Source organism: Lichenostomus cassidix, chromosome 2, assembly GCF_008360975.1.
Source record: "Lichenostomus cassidix isolate B80296 chromosome 2, HeHo_3.0, whole genome shotgun sequence".
NCBI lineage: Eukaryota > Metazoa > Chordata > Aves > Passeriformes > Meliphagidae > Lichenostomus > Lichenostomus cassidix.
The window spans coordinates 114,956,615-114,979,966 of record NC_139482.1 but is presented as its reverse complement, the minus strand read 5'-3'; the positions used below and the strand labels follow the sequence as shown (position 1 = coordinate 114,979,966).

General features: G+C 39.0%; 1 protein-coding gene and 1 long non-coding RNA gene across 2 annotated transcripts in view; both read right to left on the bottom strand.

Annotated features, from left to right (window-relative positions):
• RAB2A (RAB2A, member RAS oncogene family) overlaps positions 1-23,101 on the bottom strand; it is a 40,796-nt gene extending 17,695 nt beyond the window's left edge. Inside the window, exons 1-4 of the mRNA XM_085052901.1 lie at positions 22,767-23,101; positions 12,825-12,896; positions 9,831-9,898; positions 351-433 (exon numbers count right to left, since the gene is read on the bottom strand). Coding sequence (XP_084909027.1) covers positions 351-433; positions 9,831-9,898; positions 12,825-12,896; positions 22,767-22,812 — 269 coding nt within the window. The 5' untranslated portion in view covers positions 22,813-23,101. The remainder of the gene's footprint in view (positions 1-350; positions 434-9,830; positions 9,899-12,824; positions 12,897-22,766) is intronic.
• On the bottom strand, positions 12,907-22,360 carry LOC146442041 (uncharacterized). Its single transcript, XR_014850126.1, has 3 exons — positions 17,250-22,360; positions 15,718-15,808; positions 12,907-15,230 (listed from the first exon to the last, which is right to left on the bottom strand). It is a non-coding gene; the product is annotated as an uncharacterized LOC146442041 (long non-coding RNA).
• Positions 23,102-23,352: the final 251 nt, after the last annotated feature.

The window sequence follows — 23,352 nt, the reverse complement described above, 5'->3', positions numbered from 1 at the left end:
AAAATTAGGCCTTATGATAATAAAAACACTAGAGAGGAACTAATGAAATATTTTCAGTTCTTTCTCAGTAAAGGTAATCCAGAAGTTGATAGCCAATAGTTCATAAAAATATTTTATTTCACTCTTCCTGAGACTTTATGTATACTTTCTCAACTATCATGCAGAGAAAATTGGAAGTATATAGGCTACATATGCTGTATCTTGATTTAGAGCATTTCAGGAAAATTGACAGAATGTTAGATTACCAATATCTATACAAAAGGCAAACTAAATTAGACATTTTAGCACTGCCACACACCACACCACAATTCTACAGAGATATATCATAGTAATCCAGTTGGTATCCTCACCTTGTAATGTCATACACTAGTAAAGCCCCTGCGGCCCCTCTGTAGTATGATCTTGTGATGGAACGGAAGGACTCCTGCCCTGCCTGTAGAAGACAAAGTTTCATTACTTCATATTTAATACTTATTTTTTGGTCCTGAAAACCATGAACTTAGAATCACAGAATTCTGCTTTTGAGAGATGGGGATAAGGAAGAGTATGGATGGGAAATCAGAAAGGGGACAACTGGGGACAAAGTCTCCAACAGTAGCAAGAGAAGGCACATAAGGAGAAGACACCAACTACAGCACAGTGCTGTTTGGGGAAAAAAAAAAAAAAAAATCGGAACAAGACCTCTAAACCTTTTTTGGCAATCCCTGACAACCCAATTTACTGAATGGCTTCACAATACATGAATCATTATTAGAGCACAGAATGGACTCCTAGCAACTAAGCTCTGAAGACAAATTTGAAAGGAAGCAAATAATCCAGAGCTTCACATTTGAATTCAATAACCCGCTCCCTGGGGCAGCTGTTGACACTAGAATAAATAAAGTCCATTGTAAATAAATGATGAATGACATCTTTACGCCCACCATCTGCTGGTGTAAAGGTTGTTGGAAGGCCAAGGATGCAGATTTTATCCGTTATATCATAAACTGCAGCCAGCTTTCAACAGTCTTCAGACGGAATTCTTTCAGTAATCATTTTATTAAGAAAAAAAAGAAAATGGTCGTGAATTCAATTTTACACAATTCTGCTCCACAGTTAATCAATTTCCTCTGTACTTCATAAATAATGCTTGTCAAAGCAGCTACAGGATGCAAGAGTCATCTTCATATACACTGTGAAAAACTTCAGTCTACATAAATTAGACAGTTCTCACAGAAAAGTACTCTGTAAAAATCTCTGCATTTTTTTAAAAGAACATGCTCCAAAGAATACAGTCCTGAAAAATAAATATTCATGGTTGCAGATCTTGAGCTCCCCATGCTCACATCTTTCTGAAGAGCTATCTAGCACTTGACACTTGTTAGAAGAAATATTTACTTCTAATATTTAGCAATAACAGATGCTTTAGAATAATTCAAAGGTAACACAGACCATGTTTAAGAAATACTAATGCTAATGCTGAAAAAAACCCCTGTGAGCAGCAAATTAGTTATCTGTAGAACTATAGGAAATTGCCCTGATTTTAAACCATGAAACACAAAAATGAAACGTCTATAAAATACAAGCTATCCTTCAGCCATGCCTACAAAATTAGTATATGGAGACCTTTGTCTTCTCGCAGTTATACTTTTCTTAATACTAGGTCTACTTGAATTCAAAGAGAAGTTGATCTAGATACTGTCACTGAACAAGAACCATGGCACAACAAGTTTTGACATGTTCAGTCTTCAGAAAGCATCTTTATCTTCCAGAATAAACAGTTACTTCTGCTTAAGAAAACCCTTTATCTTAGCCATTCCAGCGGAAACAGTTATGAAATACAGTACAACATACTTAATAGTTTCAACACCGTTAGAATACACTCTCATATACTCTCGGCTAAGAGTCCAATTACATCTTTATGTAAACTTTGGAAATAGAATACAATCAAGTATAATATGCCAAGAAATTGTAAAAAAACCAAAAAACAAAACTACAGTTTCTGAGTGTAAAACTTGGTTTTCTACATAGAAGTTCAACTAAGCTCTACTACTTTTTCTTGATGTGGTGACTAGCTCAAGTGGATAGCAGAAAAACGAAACATTTCCCTGCTAAACAGACAAAGTCTTGTTACCAGGTTATTCCATGCATTGCCTAAATTCATACATGACCTCGACTTTGCCTAACACATTAAGACTGCCTGTTTCACCTTCATAAATTCAACCCTGACACATGAAATTGTTCATCTCCCCAAATAAATTAATCATGGTCAAGCAACATTGTCAGAGGTTCTCGCAGATCTTACAAAAATGTGTGAATCGTGAATTCTTAAAAGAATCATTTACTTACAAAAGTTCAGTATATAAATCCTGAAAGTAGTATTTTTAACTGTGTCTCACTTGACAATGTTGAAATTTAACTATCATTGATTCCTTAAGGAAAGGGTGGAAAACAGTATCTTCTTCGGTGAAGGGAACACATTTTCCATAAAACAATAATTAATTTGTGCTTAAAAATACCAATGGACAACACAAACTATATCTCCTTTCATTACAAGCAAAAGAAAACTGAGTTTCTGTAAAGAAGCTCCATAATATTAATGTTTATTTTATATATAATATAAAAATGTATTACATAATAAAAATACCTTTTATATATAATTTACTGACTACTTTAACAGTGTCATTCTAAACAAGATCTAAAAGAGTTAGGTATGTAGACTATACTCCACAACTTTCTAAGTATCATTATCACTTTACTTTTTCATCTGACAATTTTCTCTCTATTCCCTCCTCTTTTTTTCCAAGGAGGACAAGCTAGTTCAAAGAAGTCAAAACCAAAAGAAAGTGTAGGCTTTTAGCCAAAACTGACTTAAAAAAATACAAGTGTGCTATAATTGTACTTACAAAGTAGGACCTACCCAAGTTAAGCTACTTGTTACAAGGAGCAACAGATAGAAACGGCAGTATAGAAGCTCAGTATAAATTTAAATCAGCTTCAAAACCAGAGAAAAGCCCTTTATCTTAAGTATATATTTTTTATTACCATCCCTTTCCATTACCATGTTGGTGCAAAATCCAGCATTTAGTAGTTTTTATATCTCTTCCATACTAAAAAGGTTTTTTTCACAGAACAGTTGAGGTGGGAAAAGGACCTTTGCAGGTCATGTATTCCAACCTCCCTGGCTCAAGTAGGGCCATTCAAAGCAGATTGCCCAGTTCCACATGCAGATGGTGGTGAGGAAGGTGGCTGTGGTGTCAGGAATAGTAGGGGCAATAGTCACGAAAAAAATGTGAAACAGAATTTCCCAAGGCCATAATACATCCAGTACAGGTTACACAAGCTTTTGCTCCAAGACAGCCCCTGGTTATACCCACTGTCAGAAATGGGAAGATGGAGGATGTTTCTGGTAACAGACAGATTGTGATAACTATTTCACATCAAATAGTGACATGGCTGCCTGCAGGAAGCTATAACTGCACCCCGAGCAGGCCTGAACATGCCTCCTTTCTCTTCAGAGAAACAGGTGCTAGGTCTGACGTGAGCAGTCCACTAATCGTGAAAAAATGTGGGCTCTGATAAACAAGAAATGTTTAAAGTGCTAAGTAGCATTCTTTTTTGGCTGTTTTTTGTTTGTACTGTAAGCTTTTACAATTCATATCATAATGGTTCATAGAAACTAACACACTTTATGATAGGAGAGACTTACATAGATATAGTTCTAGAAGTCATAGGTCTTCAAGCAAGTACAAAAATCTTCATCCCTGCTTGAACTGCACAGACATGTATCCCATGTGCTTCTCATACCACACTTCAGAACAGAGACCAAAACACAATTTGAAAATAACAATGTAAGCAGAACATGAAGCATTATCAACCACCTCAGGTCACTAGGATACATGGAGATTTAGGATCTGCACTAGAGTTTTCAGGAACATTTAAGGTATGCAATTGTGTTATCATGGACAGAGTATGTCTAGCACATTTAAGAAGACTACAAGTGTTACTAATCCCACAGGAAATCTCGGTGTCATTTCCAAGTATGTGGTATAGTTGAATCAGCTGCAAAACATGCAGGCAAGCCTTTGTTTTCAAAAAGAATTACTTGCAAGTTCCTTAACTGCATATTTTTGAATCTATAAAGTAAGGGAAAAAATAATGAGAAGTGCCACAGTGCAGGACAAGAATCCACAACAGCGTATCTCCCTAGAAAAAAGTCCATTTATTTTGCTGAATTCTCTGTTCTCACTGCCGAAAAATTTGGTAAGTTTCCTCAAGGACCAAGTTATCTGAGAACATACCAGCAGGCCTTCAGCATCCAAACAGACCAATAGTTTTTATTGGGAGGGAATGTTATAGTACACATCTACATGTAATATGAGAAACTACAACACACCTAGCTAGCCGCTCTAGACTCCCTCACTTGGAAAACAGGCAATACACGTGTGGCATGTTCAAAACTGGTGACAGAACATTTCATTCACATTGGGAATTATTACTTACTTAACTTGTTTACACTTTCCCAAGTTGCAAAGAAAATGAAAAAGACATCTAAGAAATAACCAGCTTGCAAGTGTAACACCACTTATGACAGCTGCCAGCTGGGAACTACTCCACAAAGTTGATCCCTGGAATAAAATGTTCCAGAAAGAGAGAGGCGCAATACATACCTTTAAATATAGTTTTGAAAGTTATAAATAAATTAACAGCCTCTTAGTCACATGTCAACTTGTTTATACAAATGCATTAATCTTTCTTGCAATCAATGTCTCCAAACCAGAAAAAAAAAAAATTAAGGTGATCTACTTGCATGAAGTACAAACAAGCAGAAAAGAAGTAAAAAAAACAAAAATAAAAAAACAACCCCTGCTGTTTCCAGCAAAGACATTCCCAAACAAGAACAGAACTAAAAATGCTTATGAAGAAGAATCCATCACAATATATGAAAGCTTCAGAATTTATGAGAAGGATTCAGCCAAGTTACAAGTTTCTTTAAGAATAACCCCATCAGCGTGCAGTAAGAACTGGAATTTCAAGACGACTAAAGATCCCATGGATGGAACTGTACATATGTCTAAATACAGATCATTTGGACATCTGCCTTTTCTTCTGCTGGTGTTGAATAAATGCCATTTAGACATTCAAAGCAATTCCCAACACATCACAGAAACAAAGCTTTAGCCTTCCATTATCAGAAGTACACTTACATTTATAACTTGAAATAAACTGTATTTGAAACCTTTAGGTTTTAAGTAGCAAATAAACCAGAAGTTCTACTGTGCAAAAAAGTGATTCACACTCCTCCCATTTAAGGCCTTATTATAAGCAAGAGCTTCCTCGATTATTGTAAAAAAACGTGAATGAACTGCCAAGAAATCTAAACCATTCAGAAAATACCATAACAATAATAAAATATTTCAATAACCAAATACATTTAAAAATGACAGACAGATTTGTGAACCCTAATCTACAAGATATATCAAGCTGCCTGGGCTTCCCAAAGTGACATCATGGGTGTGAAGAATAACTTAGCTACTGGTGTAGAAGTTCAGGTGATGGTCATATTACACAAACAGCAACAGGAATAACCATTAAATAGACAAATCTCCCTGTCTCACCCCTCAATCCACAGATCCAGAAATAAGTTAATCCTCCCACATGGCAGCAAACACAGTCTGTGACTGATGATCAAACTAGTTTCAGAAATTAAAGTAGATCCTCTGTAAGTTGTTGATGTTACTTCACAACAGTGCAACAGAAGGCCATGAGATGCAGCAACATTCATGCAGGTACCACACTCAAAGAGTCAAACCAGTAAAAATGTTGTAAAACAGTACACCAACTGCCCATGAATACGAGAGTACACTCTGACTACCAAAGCAAGTAGAAAACATCATGAAGTAAACAGCTAGTAAAGAACTCTTGGGGGTGAGCCCTACATCCTAGCAATTGTCAGAGTCACTAGGATGAATATTCGTTTAGTGCATGAAGAGAACTTTATTTGGTTCTAATAGATCCAAACAAGAAAAATATCTTAATTTACAAGAAGAATTAGTATATTCAGAATATCTGAAAGTGAAATATGCCTTCAACAATTATGCCTCCCAGTCTTCCACAAGCACTCTTTTTTATGCAAGCTCTCAACTACTAGAAAACGCTATCAATTCAATTAGAAAGTACACTTGTATGGGAATCAAGAAAATACTTGAAATTAGTTTATAAAAACCAATTATTTCAGATATTTAGTCTGTCTGAGCAGGACTAAGGTGTTATATAAACATAATAATGAATAAATGTTTTTAAATCATGGATTTCCATGAAATAAAGCTGAAATGGATATTAAAAATATAGTACTTAAATACACAGGAAAAAACTCATATTCCTGCCAATTTAGAGAACATTAACATTACTTAGTGTCATCACAGATCTCTCCTACTGCAGTGTCTGAGAGAAGTACCCTCTTTCACTTACTGCTTAGTTTTGCTCATCAACAATGACTTGTTAGTAACAGTCAATACAATACAGAACATCCCCCTCAACAACAAAACCAAGGCCACTGACTCAGCCTGGTAACAAGCCCAGCATCTCTCTACAACAATGAAGTTTTTCTGAGGAGAAGCAATTTCAGTATTTCATAGTATTACACTGCTGCCACAAGACAACCAACCTCATCTACACAGCTTATTTAAACTCAAAAAGCTTAACAGCTTCCAAAACAGTCATTTTGATCCTTAGTAGCTGCTGTAGACCACTTCTAGTTCCCTAAAAGTTATGTGTGCAGCTGACACTAAGCTCAAACACCCCACTTCCACAAAAGGGCTGCTTAACTTATCATAATAGGCACTTACCAACTAAGTAGTTTGGACAAAAGTATTTTGCAGTCTATCCAACTATTGGAAGCCATTACTAAGACTTAAGACACAAGAAAAGGAATGATCTAAAGACAGACAGACAAACAATTTGGTCCAATAACTCCTCTTTATAGACCTAAAAGCACCAAAAAGTAATAGTGAAACCCAAAGACTCACAGAGCTAAACACCTGGGCGTGCCACAGCACACACAGCAGCAAGCTTGCAGAGCCCAGCAGTGGGGAGATCCAGAACAGCCTGCAGCTGGGAGAGAACAACAGGACACACTATTTGCTTGCACAGACATGAACAGCAATAGAGCTGACACTGCAAGACATAACACTAAGAATGCAAAGGCCACACTTAGTATCTTTCATGGAATGTAGGTTTTGATTTGTGGGTCTTTTGGCAGGGAGGGGGCTGGGGGTAGGTGTACTTTTGCATCACACTAGTTTTGCTAGACTACCAGATCACAGGACCAAATACTGGACTACAGTTTCTAATAGGCATACATGCATTCCTTAAGCATATCTTCTAGTCTGGCCTCATCCAAAAGGAATTCAGTCCGTGTACTCTCACTGAAGTAAACAGAGCTAACTTCCGTAATAGGCTCCTTATCCAAACTAAGATGCTAATGAAAAAGCAAAATATTCTTGAGTTATGATACAAGAAGAACACACAAACAGATCTCAGACACGCAACAATGTTAGCTTCAGCTGTCCCTGTAAGGTGCAACATACTCCTGCAGTGAGGTTAGATGCAGCTTCTCTATGTTCTCATTACTACAACACACCTTTCCCTGGAGCTGCTGTGATCTGAAGACAACACAAAATGAGCATTGTTGCATCTGGCCAGAAAAAATGGAATTTTGATGTTTGATTCTCTTAAGAAAGCAAGTTCATTGTTAAGCAATTCAAACAAATTTTATTGAGTTCTCCACTTCTACTGTCTCTGCCCAGGATGCATCCTGTTCAGCGATGGATTAAAAGCTGGTTTATAAGGCTAGCACCAAATCAGAGAAAGGCTAGTGCTGTGACTCAGTAAGCAGCAACCAAAAACATAAACAGTTCATGTGTTTCCGTAGCAACAGGTGTAAAATGAACCTTCTCTCATCAACCAGAAGTTGTTACAGCTTAATAAATGCAGAGATAGCCCCTGATAGTAACAGCTGGCAGTTTTGGTAAAAGAAAGTAAGAAAATACTCAATGCAGATACATGATAGAACACAGTAACCTTGGTCATTATGGACATTTGTGTACCTCAACACTCAAAAAAAATCTCTTGAGAATTACCTCATGTTTCTTGTTTTTGCTATTGCTTCAACACCATTGCACCCAAGAATACAAAAATGATACAGTGGAATTCAGACATACTGACAAACCAAGACTGGATTAGAACAGAAAGATCCTGTGTTTTAAAAATCAGATTGCATATAGTTAAACTCTAAACTATGGCAAATTCATTGCATACAACTTACAAATTATTAAGTACAACACCAACATACCACCTACTCAGTGTTTGATTGTTTTCAATTAGTATTTTTAGTTTATGTATGATAAACTTTAGAAGCTAGCCCCCGCTCAAACAGCTTATAAACTATAGTCAAAAGCACTTGGGTTGCCATCCTGGCTATTGGACAATTTGCAAGCATTCAAGACAACAACCAGACTGCAAAGAGCCACTGAGTCAGAGGCACCAGAAAAAGCACAATTTACTGAAACATAGTTGAAATTCATTCATATCTATGGAGATTAACAAAATCAGTTCAAAAGCCAGTGAAAGACAGTAGTAAAATCAGTACTTTTGCCCTGAGATAACATGCCCCAATTTTCAAATACAAGCAGCAATGTAGGTATGTAGTCACACTATATACTAAGGGTTTGATTACGAAGCTACTTGTTTATTGAAATTAAAAATGCTCAGCTACCTTGGTAGTCAGCAATCCACAGTTATAACAGTAAAAATGCCCAGGGTAGAAAAAGCCTAAAGTAAGCTGACCATATCATTCTATGCCTTTTCCTTCCAAGAAGGCATAGGTGTTAGATGCCATTTCAAGTTAAGAACTTGTAAAACACGTAAGGCCTTACCTATGAAGTTCACTAAATATTACATTGGTTTACGGTTTTTTATGCACATATGTAAGCACTCACATATGAATGTATGTCCCTTCATTGATTTGCTGTACCAAAAAGAGCACATACATGAAGCTAGGGATCACATACCTGTCAGTTTTCAAAGGTATCCTAAAATGGTTTTGGAAAAGGAAACAGGCAACTCCGTCTTAGGGAACAGTCAAACACATTTAAAAGATACAGCTACTAGTATGAACATCTTAAACCCGCTTCATCACAGGTGTAGACAGTGATGCTGTGTGCTCTATAGTAAAGTGACTGACAACACAAAAATAGCCAATGTATGTTCTTAACTTGAACCCCCTTAAAAGTCAAAGTCTGACTTTTGGAAGGCGTTTTGAAACTTTAAGCATTTACCACTCCCTTCTTTACTGAGGTATCTACTGTCTTGAACTTGTGTTCTTAAGTCTTCTTCTATGAAAAGTGAGTCATGTGTTTTCTTCTACCTTGGAAATGCAAACATTTCCTGTAGAGAACTCTTGATTAAAGGTAGCAGACATCACAATTTCACAACAGGATGTTGTATTTACCAAATCTTGCATGACTGCACAAAGAAAGATTGTTTAGACAAATGTAAGTTCTTGCTAATATAGAAGATTTCCACAAAATAGTGAGGCAGCATGAATTCCAGTCTTATAAATCTGACAAATTGTTGAGGAAGATAGAGTGCAAATGACACAGAATTGCACTAAGAATACATTACACCAAAAAAGAGGGAATTTTAAAAAATTTTTAACTTCACAGAAACCAAAGAAAGCTACAAAACCAAGTACATAGTACATGGGTGCTGATGATAGAGAGCTTAGCCAGAACAAAGGAAAAACTAGTGGAGCGATTAAGTTTAAACAATTTTAATGATTCATTACTTACCGTATCCCATATCTGAAGCTTTATCTGTTTTCCATCAATAGTTATCATTCGAGCCCCAAATTCTACACCTGAACAGATTTTACAAAAGATTACATTATTAGAACATATCAGAAAGAAGAATGTCATGTACTACAAAAGCAAGAACATAAGTTTAAGTTCACTCAACACTGCAGGAAATAATCTCTTTCACAATCTGCTTTTAGCCAATTTTCCAACTGCTTGAAAGAGCAGGAAAGTTTTCCAGAAGGAAGGTAACTGTTACTGTCCAAGAGTCTGGGAGGTATTTCCAACAAAGTTTTCCAAACCACTTAGTAACTCTAGATTGGAGGGAGAAGCACATCCCTTTGAATATAAACAGGAAATTGAAGAGTCACAGTTACTTTAACACTCCACCAATGACAGATTGCTGGGGCCAGTTTAGAAGATATCAAACCTACAGTTCTTTATCAATAAAATAATCTTTTAAGTGGGCACACAAAAAAGTCACCTTCGACAAGACAAGTTTTATTACGGTATTAAAACCAACCTGTCTTTAGGGAAAAAACTGGCTTCCAAAATTCTAGCTAGTTAAAGATCAAATTTAATAACTGAGAGAAAAATTATGTGTTGCTAATAAAAAAAAGTAATTTCTTCAGTGGAAAAATTTAGCCTTTTATACTATCTTTTAAAGCAATTTTGAGATGGCTGACAGGAAATCAAGTACAAATTGAGGCTATTACTGCAGTAGTTAAAAATCTAACAAATGGCTAGAGATAGAGGACATATTTAAAGGCTATCAAGTTTCCATTAATCTATATCCATCATTTAAAAAAATAAAACCACAGATCTGCTAGCTGAAGCTTTGCTAAAACTGGTCATTTTCTAGACTGAGACTCAAGACTTAGAATGTTTGAGGATGAAGTGTTGCTTTTTGTGGAAGGGGATAGAGTCCCCCAACAGGATATTGGTGCCAAATAAAAGCCATTGGCCAAAGACTACTGTGCTCTTTAGGAACCAAATAACTTACAGCAACTGTAAGGAAAGAAATTGAAAGAATGGAGGTGGAGAGGCAGCAAGGAGGAAGCTGGTGAACGGCATTGCTCTTCCTGAAAGCACACTGCAAAGCTAGGGGAAGGTCCTTGTACTACTACACATGTAAACACTGAAGGTTTTACCTGATCTCAAAATGTGGCTATAGAGCTGCTGATTTAAATCCAACAATCATCTTAAGTGTTTAGTTTCTACACACAACCCAATTAAAAAAAAAAAAAAAAAGGTATTTTTCCTATTCCATCAAAATATATTCCAGGATAGGATTCTGAATTTGAAAAAACACAGTTTGATGGCAAACTTGTTCTCAAAAAAGGAATAGAAGCTGATCAGGTTTACTGTAAGGGCATGTCCTATAGCCAAAGGGCAAAACAACTAGAATGTTTACAATGGTTTATTTAATATACACATTTTTGGGACTTTTAATACAACCATTTGGACATCTATTAGTTAAATTCAACTCACCCCATCTCACCCCACAAAGGTATGACTTTGAACCCATGTTCTTTATTTATTTCTGTCTTTCCAAATCTGTTTGGGTAATTGGGAGAACCTGGCCAAAATACATGCATGCCCTAGCAGTTAAGGAGGTAATTTCCAGCCTCTTTTCTCCTCCTTTTCAAGCAGCTTCCCAAGCTCCATTACCACATCCCTCATTATGCTGCTTCTAGGTTCATCTTTCTAGCTTAAATTTCTGTTTTGCTCCCAGATTTCAGCTAGCTGTATGCCAAGCAAAGAACTGGTACTACAACCACCCTGCTGAGGTGAAGCTGCTTCCCACAGCCTATCAGTCTGCTGAGGTGACAGGGCTGCCAAATGCATGAGTGATATATAAGGTGTCATGTATTTGGCAGGCATAAAGAAGAAAAGATGGTAATAAGTCATGCCTCCCTAAAGTACTCGGGCTCTTTACTCAGCCAGCCTATCTCCTGCCAATACCTCAAAAATATCTGAAAACTTATGTTAGCCAAAGAATTTGAACTATATAAGACAGCCACACACAAGGTGTGGAAGGGCTGTCAAAAGAAAGGGAAGCCATAATGAAACCACCTGATACATTCTGTTACATGAAGAAAATCTGTTTACCTTTCAAGTAGCTATTTCAGCACTCCCAAACCCAGGAAGCCTACCTATTTCAGGGCACAAACTAAAAATAGAGACTAGGATAATTTTGTACAAGGCTCATGATTAGAGCTGATACGTTCCTTGAAAGATCAACAAGTTGAAAGGTTCTGCAACCTCCTCAGAGACAATCATCTGTTATGCTTCAAAGCAAAACTGATCTGCAGACTAAACTTGCCCTCAGAAGAATTTAGTACCACCCTGTTCCTCTAATTTTGTGTGCAAAGATAAATAAAAGTTCGTATTGTTTACTGCAGTTAGATCAGAGGCTATGCATTGTGTCAATATATATTCATTCCCTCTGGTATCAAGTCATACCAAACACAAATGGTCCACACACAGTTGAAGAGTTTGGGAAGAAAATCCCTAATCCTTCCAAGAGCAAATACATTCACACTTCAGTTCTCTATTCAAACTTAGTCTTCCTAAATAAAGTTGTTTATTCATCTTTAATGTTTATTTTGCTTTAGTTCATCTGTAACTTGTTTTCAAAGTTTTGTGGCTAGGCTAACACTATGCTTCCTGGTGAAAAAATGCCACTTCCATCACCATCAGTGCATTTTGAGCTTGCCCAATTCTTCTTCAGCTCCCAGTTTTCATCTTTTGTGAAGAAACACTTCAGATACTGCAGCTATGAACCTTTAAAATTGTTTCAGATTGTACCCTCCCAATAAAAGACACCCACTTGACTTTATGAGCTAACAAATATTCATCAGCTAGAGATTTATTGCTACCTTAATAGAACACAAATCCTGCATTTCTGCAGCACAACAAACTCATAATTGCATGCTGAGGTACCCCAATCACTTAACTACTAACACTGTGCAGCACATAAAGACCTACCAATAGTGAGATCGTGGACTGGTTGAAACCGCTTGTCTGTAAACTGTAACAATAAACATGATTTCCCAACACCTAAAAAAAAGAGAAAAGAAGTGTTAAGCAAATTAAAAAAAAAAACAAAAGCAACAAAACAACTTGTAAAGACCCAATAGAAATTAATTTAAGGGAGTGCTACATATTGCTTAAAATTAATTACTAGAACGTGAGGTATTAGATGTCACATACTTTGAAGTGTATGAAACTTTTTAATTACAGCTTTTAAAGTTTTAGAAACATTATAGTCAAAGCAGTTATTTTCAAAAATGGAACAAAAGGAAATTATTCTTTTGAAATAGTAGTTCTGCCTTTAAAATTAAGTGGAAAAAAGTTTTCTAACAGACCTTCAAAGTACCATTTTACATCCTCTCTCCACAATAACTACAGGGCTTGCTACTCCTCACAACTCTTTAACTGTTCCCCCTTCAGTACTTTCAGCTCTCTTCCAAGCTAACTCAATAGCATCAGAATCCCATGTATCTCCTAATTTATCACCTGAGGTAACCACAGTAGCTCTGTGGCTGCTTACAACCACTATATGCTGCTGCCCACTAGTCCCCCACAGGCCAAAAAACAGTCCAAGAAGAACTGGCAACAGCTGACTTTACATTACAGTCAGATAATACAAACATTGTCCCCCTCAGATAACCAACTCGTGTCAGAAAACAGTGTAACTACTTCACATTACATGGACACTGGTCAGCAAATGGGCAATTTCTTCTGTATGTGAAAGCACAGAAAAGTAGAAGTAAATGCAGTCAGCAGTACTCAAATTACCTAGGTTTGGAAACATAATACTTGTAACAGTTAATTTTTCCTTCCTTCACTTTGGAGGGTTATTCTTCCTATTCTGCTCAAAATTTGTATTTTCAGCCTTTTAAAATTTGATAGTAATCTATTTGGTTTAAACTCTGAGCTATTATCACACAACATAAAATACTGTGGCATCCAAGTTCCTGCTGTACTTTTTTTTTATCTGTCCAGCAAGATAAAGCTATTCTAGCCACATACTAGAGGACAGCAACAGCTCATCATAGGAGACATATCTAGTAATAAAAGATAGCAAACGAAGGGATAATAAGGAAAAGAATCACACTGCAGACACAAGATATGCATACCAGAGGTTTGCATACAGTGACACCGGTCTTTCTAATACTAAATTCAGCAGTTTTTTAGTATGGTTTAATGAAGAAACAAAGCCTACAGAAATACAATCACCATCCAGCTTATTTTGGACTTAAAAATCTAAGACCAGTGGCCAGTTTCAACCAAATCTAACAGAAAGAGGAAACTTGCACTTAGTTTTGTCACAAAATGATAGGTGGCCAACTGATGACACTCAGATTAATATCCCAAACAATGTGGCAATTCCAAAGCCAGTCGCTGGTGCAGTTGTCTCTACTCTCTTCCCTAGAGTATGCTCCTGTCCATTTCTCCACACAGCTTGGATGAGGTCTGAAGCAATTTCAGTTCTCCACTGGGTTAGCACGCTAATTTGACAAGAAGAGTGACAAAGCAAACAGAAATGGCTTAATACGGGGTCAGATAAGCATGAGCACTAGTTCAAATGAGGGAAAAGAAACGCAGCAGCCAGCAGATCAATAATGTAGAGTGGCATGGAATTGTAGTCTAAGGCAAAATTTGCAGCATCTGCCTTACTAGATCTTTAGCTTTCTGGCTTATGATGGCCAGCTGCCAGAACAGAAGCAGCTTTGAAGCAGGTATAGATTTTGTCCCTAAAAAATTAGTAAGCTTAAGAGAAGTGAGCAAGGACTGGGGGAAAGCACTGGAGGTAAGAAAGAAACAAAGAAAGAGTATGGGAGATGTAGGGACAGAACATAAAACTGTATGGAATTTTAAAATACTAATAATTCTACTCATAGAACAAATGAACATATAGTGCTTATACACACAGACAATTTTTATATCACCAATGAAATAAAACGGCCTCATCAGAGAACCTAATCACCACCTCACTTACAAAAAACCTGTAAGTCACACCAGAAATAGCTTTTGCCATTAACCTTGCAAAGGTATTTCAGTATCAATGGATAAACTAAAACCTCAAACCAATCCAATATTCCAGCACAAATCTTACAAATGTTGGAACAATATTTCAAAATCTAATCAACAAAGTGACATTTTATTAGGTATTCCAGCACTAGTTCTCAAGTGGCAATCTGGTATTTCTTCTTCTTGTAAGGCTGGTGATCAAGTTGGTTGAAGTGAGCACACAAACACCACCGTCAGCAGAGCGAAGATGACAGACAGGCACAGCCCCTCTGATGCAAGCCCTGTCTCAGACTGGCACAAGATGACGGCACCTCTAGTTACTCCTCCACAGCAGGCCTTGCAGGAGCAGACTGCAGACTGATGTCAATGCCATTCCTGCTACTTCAGAACTTTCCACAAATAAAATCCCATCTGAAAGTCCCTAAGTTTTGTACTGCTGTTGACTGAAACAAAGGTTCAAAAAGTTACAAATAAAGATGTAGTGCCTGCTAAGTATAGGTTATAAATATTTTTAATGTTTAACACTTATATGTAATTTTAATTTTATAGTTTTAAGATATTGCAAGTTTATATCACGGAAGTTCTTATGAAAATAGTTTGTAGACCAAATCACTTCCAGATCTTGAGTAAACTCCACTATCATACACACAGCCACATGAACATGTATCAGGAACAGGAGCTGTACATGAACTCCAGACTAGTTTACCACCTTGAGACATAACCACCTTGTGACATAAACAGAGGCTGCAAAGATCAGTTAAAGTTGCAGGCAGATAATTCCATGGCATGCAGGTGGTTTAAAGTAACTATGCTGGTTAACTCTAAAAGTAAAGTGGCTGCTTACCAGATATCTGGTTCCCTTAGCACTGTAAATCTTACACTTGAAATGAGGCAGACACTGTGAAAAGTAGCTGAGCATGTCTTACGATAGTCAACTGCAGAATGCAAAATGGATAGATTCAGTTATTAACTCATTCTCCATTTTACTGCCACAATTATTTTAAATTAGCTTCAGAGAAACTACCCCGGAGGAAAAAAAATCTAGTATTTTAATATGAGAGCTTGGATACACTTCAACAACCACAGTAAACAAAAGCTCTTGCTTAGGAACAAATGAAAACAAGGGACTAGATGCTCAGAGGGAAGGCAGCTTGCTTCTTTCCAAGTGACTGTTTTAGGATCCCTTCATCGCTTCTAAGTACTCAGTGATGGGAAGTAGAACTTGTGCTACAGTAATTTTACCCTCCAGCTCTAAATTCCAAACCAGCAAACTGAGTTAAATCTCCAAATTCCTCTGCCTCCCTTAACAGCTTCCTCTTTATCTGGGTGTCACTCTGCAGTCAGTTTCCTTAGGCAAGGCATTGCCAGAACTTTGCTATTGTCCACTTGGCCCAGCTTCAAGACCTCCCCTCCTTATATCAACACTTGTGTTCATTTCAGGGCTTAGCAGTAAAGCTACCCTTTCCCTTTTCACTCATGTGATTATGCAATGAGCTACACCAAGAAACGGATCCAGCACAGGACTACGTTCACCCAAAACACCGGTATGTGCATGAGACTAGGGCTACAAAATACATAGCAAAGGGAAGGCTTGTTCTTTTCAGTAATAGGCTGTACCCATGGCACTTAATAAACCAAATGCAGCCCTGGAACCACAGCTGAGCCAGTGTTTGGCTAAGAGAGCTGACTGACTTGCTTCCTTCTCCCCTTCTTGACTCCCTGTGAATAGTGCAAGGAAAGTTCAGTTACTGGTTGCAAAGTCAGGTGTGCACCACTGAACATGAGAAAAACTTCCAGATTTTTCTTTCTGCTAGACAAAACTCATCAGTGTTCCTTCTACTGATGTTTGCCTTGAAAAGCTTATCTTGTTCAAAATTAAAAATGGGTCAAAAAGGAGGATAGAGGGAGGCTGAGATAATTTCCTTATTTGCTCACCTAGCACCACTATAGCCCGAGAAAGATGACAGAGGAAAAGAACTACAGTTGTAGTCCTCCCAACCTAGGTATAAAAATTGAATCCTAAATAAAAATCTCTTATGTTAATCTGTCTGCTGTTTCTGATGAGTAGACTCACTCCTTCCCACACGGTTCCACCTCCTTACCCAAAAGGGCTTTTGCACTCTTTGAGTATACCTACTATTTGTTTAGTTTTGTTTTTCAAATCATCTTTGCGAGCTGAGCTGGCTCTCTGAAGGATCCCACAAGCAGTGATGCCTACAGCTAAGCAGCGTTCATAGATGAGACAAGAAGTTGTAACAAGGTCTACTCATTTTGGCAGCAGATAAACACTAGATTAATTCAACCAGCTCACAGAACTATTTTTCTTGTAGTTGGCGGTGATCAATCAGTCCACCACACACAGAGAAGTAGACTTACTTCCCCTTTGATATCTTGCTCTCACTGATCTTCTTAGATCCAGTTTCCTTCCTTGAAAGTACTCCAGTACTTTCCTTCTTTGGAAAGAACAGCCACAAGGCCAAATCACCTGAGTCAGCCACTAAGTAAAAAGCTAACTTAAAAAGAAGGTAGTTTTCTATTGCATTAGTGGGTGGATCCAGATCACGGCAGACTATCAAAGTCATCACAAAGTAAGGGGAGCAAGAACTCCTTTCACTTGTAACCAACTATGTCAGCTTGGGTATCCATGAAACCAGTGCCACAATATCAACTGAGCTGAAACAAGCTTCCTGCTTTCTTACCTTCCTTTACAAAAACAAACAAAAATAAATCTTAACGATAGGTTAACACAGTTTAAAATACTGGGCAAGTCTTGATATGGATTATATACATATGATTATTATATCTATATAATAGATTATACATACAAGAACACAGATTTTAAAACTAACTTTGATTTAAACAAGGAAACTACACATTACAAATATCACAGGATATATACCTCTAACCTGGCTTATGAGGTACTTTTAGTTTTTTCCACTAGTCTGCAGAGCTTCCAGGTGTTTCATAAGCCCTTTTCTTATCACAGGCTGCAGTGCATTTCCTCTCTCCTCCCTTTTCAACCACAGCAGCTTTATGCAACTCCTCTGGAAAGTGTAGTATTACCATTACACAGGCCTAGACATAATGAGACATTAACCTAAACCAAAGGGTTTTCTTAACATCTTCTCAGCCAGTTACGTCTTAGTCAAAACTCTACCATCAAAGATGAAAGCTTTATTTAAATTTATAGGAAGGACAGACGAAAAAATTCCAAACTGTCACCTAAAGAGCAAAGGGAGTTCACATACAAATGTAAGCACAGACAAGAACAGAAGAAAAACAACCTCCAAAAACTTTCACAGTGCCTACATAATTTTGGGGAAAGTAATGTAATAAAAATGGCTCTTTTAAAGCTGATTCAGCTTCAATACTTAAAAATTTTCAACCGCATATTTGAAGCCAATGATGTAAGTTTTTGCTTTCTACATAAGTAGCACAGGCCTACGAAGTGAAAAGAGCTGTTCAGCTTTTCCATATTTCAGTTTGTATGGCACTACTCCATTGCTAACTGTAGGTTTTAAAATTAAGTAAAAATTATTTCCAAATGAAATTAAGCTACATGAGTCTGTAAAAAAACCTCAGCATGTCCTGCATGGTCACAAACAATTTAGAAACTGCCAGCCCTTCGTAATAAAATGGTTTTAGTTGAAATTGGGGTTGGGTTAGATTTTTTTTGAGTGAGGTGTTTGGGGTTTCTTTTAAACTAAGTGTTAGAATTAGTACAAGTGTGCACACTCACAGTCTCATGAAACCATTTGTATGGACATACACTTACGGTTTGTTAACTCTAGTTAACAACTTCCAAGAAGCTAAGAGGATGTACTGATACAATATCTAATATCTGCTCTTTTGGGATTAAAGCATCATTGAAAGGGTCTCAAAGCAAGACGTAAGTAGTACAGAGCAGTACTCTGGTTTTCAGCACAAACAAGTTCTCAAGCTATCACAGGGTATTAACACCAGCTCCAGCAGGATGAAAACCAGTTTAGCCAAGAACTACTACTTACAGAAAATAAGGGCAAAAGACTCTGGTCATTCACATTACTAGCTAATAACAGCTGCTGTTCCAGAACAAAGTGCAAAGACACTAGAAATATTTCACAAGGAGGACTGAAAAATAAAGCAAATTCAATTGCTTAATTTCAACATTTGAGAGTCTCCTAGACAAGTGAAATGGTTGAACAGACAGCTTACTTTACTCTAGAGAGTGAGGAGAATTAGATCACTGAGCAATTATATTTTCTTTCCTCATCACCTCCTAATAAAAATAACTTTGAGATACTCTTGGTCTAGGAGCAGCAACTATCTGCTGAAATTGAAAGGCAAGCAAAAGTTCATTGTGCAAAAAGCTCAGAGGGTTGAAGAAGTAACACATTCAAGAAAAGCAAAAGGGGGACCTGCTCAAGGAATATGCAGCAACACTGATGATAAAAAGACATTTAGATAGGCTACAACTGACAAGTTATATTGGTGCCAAGAAATCTGACCATTGCAAAACTGGTACTTGAAGTATGCCAAAATTCAGGAGCATTTCCGGGTGGAATCTAGCAAACATACTCTAATATAAGAAAATTCTGGTTAAGGTGTATTATTCTGAAAAAAAATCCATCTCTCATCCTCACAGAAATCTTGTATCGTTCCCAGTTTATTCCTGCATGGTACATTGCTGGTAACAAACATTTAAGTAAAAAAAGATTTCACCATCATATAGAAAAACATCTAAAAGAAAGAAAATGACAGACTTTCAGTCATCAACTGCAGAAACAGACAATTCTTGTATGCCAAGAGTATTGATCCGAGCTCAGATCAAAGTCCATCTCAACTTCGACTGGTGGCCAAAAGCAGATGTAGAGGGAAGAGTGGATGAAGACACCAACTGCCACAAAGACAAAGGTCTCAGAGGTACAGCCCTAGGCAGCATGTACCACACATGCTTCTAAATGCATTTGAAAACTCCTATAATGCTTTGGAAATACCCAGATCAAAAGATTTTTCCTGGTAAACTCTCACAGTAGTCAGTATTCCATAATACTTGTATTCTTCTCTTAAAGATACCAGCTCCATGGAATTCCATAGCTAGTGTCCCACTGATGCAATGTAAAAACCACAAAGATTTATGGCAATGCTGTTTGAATACCTGAAATACAGCCATGCCATTTCAGGTCTCTCCCATTACAGAAAACTAACTAGATTCTAAACCAGTTCCAATTACACAGAAAACTCTATTTATATATTAAAAATTACAGTTAACAACCAGATTAGAATCAGTCCCATATTCAAAAAGCTACCATGCCTGAAATACCAGAAAAAGAAAAAAGTCAGTGAATGCCAATGACCAAAGAAACAGGGAATGCAAAGGGACAAAAACTGTGGAGCATAAGGCAATCTTGCATAGTCAGTTTCTGTGGCTGTCCTTTTAAGAGACTGAGATCATCCTGAATGCCTGTGTTTAAGCAGATGAAAGCATGTGGAATCACAATTCAGAGAAGACACATGCAGGTGTCTTGTATAACTGCAGGGGGTTTTCGTTGGTTTGCTTATGGATTGCACAGCCTCCTTTGTCTCTTAGTGCTGAAAGAGGAGCTAAATGTTAACATCTGTCCTCAGCTGAGTCTCTTACTTTTCTCCTACAGTTTGTTTACAACTAATTGCTGAGTCACCAGGCAGCTGAGCCATTTCAAAAGACTCTAAATCAAATACCAGAAACAAATTTCTTGAACACTACGAAATCTACATGGTCTGCGAGGCCAATGGCGTATCCTCACTGGCTGGAATGCTGTGGGAAATCACCATGGGAACTGAAGAGGACAGTCACCATCCACTCTTAATTTCCATCATCAGAGCTTTGAGTTCAATCGCCTTCATCTGAGGAAGAGTAGTAACACCTAGACTACCATTGTAATTTTGGCAACAACTGTGCACAACATAAATTAGCTCTTCAGTACTAGCTCTATTAAGATACTTAAAAGGCTCACAGGAGATCTCAATAAAAGCAAAACCAACTTACCACTATTGACATATTTAATTCACTTCAAGAATGATCATTGTACTACTTTTAATTAGCTTCCTGTAGCAACTCAAAATACAAGCCACAGGAATAAAAAAAACCTAACCAAAAAGCCAACAGCAAATTTGTGCGCTGTTTTCCTGTATTTCTTTTCTCTTACTCTTCCGATATTTGGCTCTTAAGCAGCTGCAACAACTTCAGAAGTGATACACATCCATTGTGTATTTTACATTTCAAGCAACTGATATGCAAGAGCGCAGCACAGACCATTAATTGAGGATATTTCTTCGTAAAAATTTAATCAGTATACAATCAATGTACCAAAGCAACTGAAAGCTGCTGTCTCTACCACTTGAATGACTACAGTTTTGAGACATGCACCAGAATTGGCCACCTGTTCTGACGCACTGTCATTCTGAACTGTGCACTACCATCTTGCATCACCCCGGGCTGACAAACCTCTTCTTACTTCTCCTGAATTTGCACAGGTAATCTCCTGTCCTCTGGCTTAATGAACTGCCACTCAAGTAAACACTCAACAAAAATCAGAATTTTCAGTTATCATCTACAGACTAATTCCTCCAATATGGTCATGGTAGTGTTATACGTTTCTTTAGATTCACTTGTACTACAGCTGCTACTGCAGTAGCCTAAAAAAAGCTTTCAGACTTTAAATATATATGTTTAAAAAGCAGATAAAAGTCACTTAGTAGTTGCATCCAGCGTATTTAACAACCTCGTGTAATGCAACTGTAATGTGTAATTATACTCCACCAACAGATAATTTGGCTCATAGGTATGACGTACAGTCATGAAGGTACCCTCAGAATGGCATGTAAAATAACAGGTGTGTCATCAAACTTATTAAAGAAGGCATTTGACAGGTATGAGGAAAACAACAAGGAAAATGCACAATACACAGGCACAATAGTTAACTAAAATAGCTACCTTGTCCTGACAACAGTTTGATCAAAGAATGCTACTCCCATCCATACTGGGCCGAGGAAGCAAAAAATACACTGGCAAAGGGGCTTCAAGCAGCAATTCCTATCAGCATATAGCTATGCCAGCAGCATTTATAAGCGTTATTACTTGTCACACAGCAGTCACTTACAAAGAGAATGGAGTAAGTTTTTAAGAAGTGTTCAAGGCTAGGCTGGATGAGCAATGTGGTCTAGTGGGAGGCGTCCCTGCCCAAAGCAGGGGGGTTTGACAAAATAGTCTTCAAGCTCCAGTCCACTGTCATAGAACCTTGACATTCTGTGATTCAGTATGTTTTTAAAAAGTGACGTGAAACATCTGGAAAAGCAGTGGTGTGTGTGTACGTATATGTATACACACATAAAAAAAAGGTCCCTTTAAATTAGACTGAAAAAAACAGGGCTTTTAATTTTCCTTTGACAGCATGTCTTCACACAGTTTGCTACACCACCTCCAGCAGAGGCTGGAAAGAGCATCCTTGCAGCCTGAACTGAAGGTAACTCACAGCAGTGAAACAGAAATCCATCAAAAAACCTGCGAGGTGGAGTGCGGCCTCGCTGCCGCGGGGCTGCAAACCACGGGCACTACCCAGGTACAAGTTTCGTTGTGACAGCGCCTTCTCCCTCCCCGCTGCCCCGCTCGGCCGCCGCAGCCAGGGCCGTGACACAGCCCGAGCTGCCCGCGGCCCGCCAGCCGGGCCCGGAGGCGGCTGCCAGGGGCCCAAGGCCGTCGGGAGACAAGGCCGAGGCCGCGGGCGGGGCCCAGCGCAGAGGCGGGGGGGAGACACCGCCTCCTCCTCGCGCGGAGCCACCACGTCGGCGGCACTGCCAACACTGCGGAAATGGGCGCGGGGAGCCGGGCCTCGCTCTCCGCCCCCCGCCCCGCTCCGGCCCGGGCTCACCCACCTGTGTCTCCGATGATGATGTACTTGAAGAGGTACGCGTAGGCCATGGCCGCTCCCGGGCTGCCGCTCCCGGGCTGTCCCGCTTTCGCTCCGGCTGACGCGCGCGCTCGCCGCCCGGGCTCGCGCTGCGGAGAGGCGGAAACGGGTTAACGGCCCCCGGGCGGCGCCTCCGCCCGCTCGCTCCCTCCTACCTCCGCCCCCGCGCCGCCGCTGGCGGAGGGGCTCTGCTCGCTCGGTCCTGCTGCCCGCCCTCCCTCCCTCCTGCCGCGGCCCCGCAGGCGCCGGCAAACGCAGAACGCGGCGGCGGCGGCGAGAACAATAAACAGGCGCCGAGCGGCCCCCGGACCCTTCGGCGACGTCAGCGCCCGCCCCCTCACGCCGCCCCGCCTCCGACCCGGAAGTGCTGCGGCGCGGCCGCCTCCCGCCGCGCGCTGGGCGGAGCCCCGCCCCCCGCTCCGCCACGCCCCGCGGCTCTGAGGGCGGCGGTGGGCGCCCGGGGACTGAGGGGCTACGCGCCCTGAACCCAGAGTCGACTAGGCTGGGAAAGGTCTCTGGGGTCATCGAGTCCCACCTCTGACCAAACACCA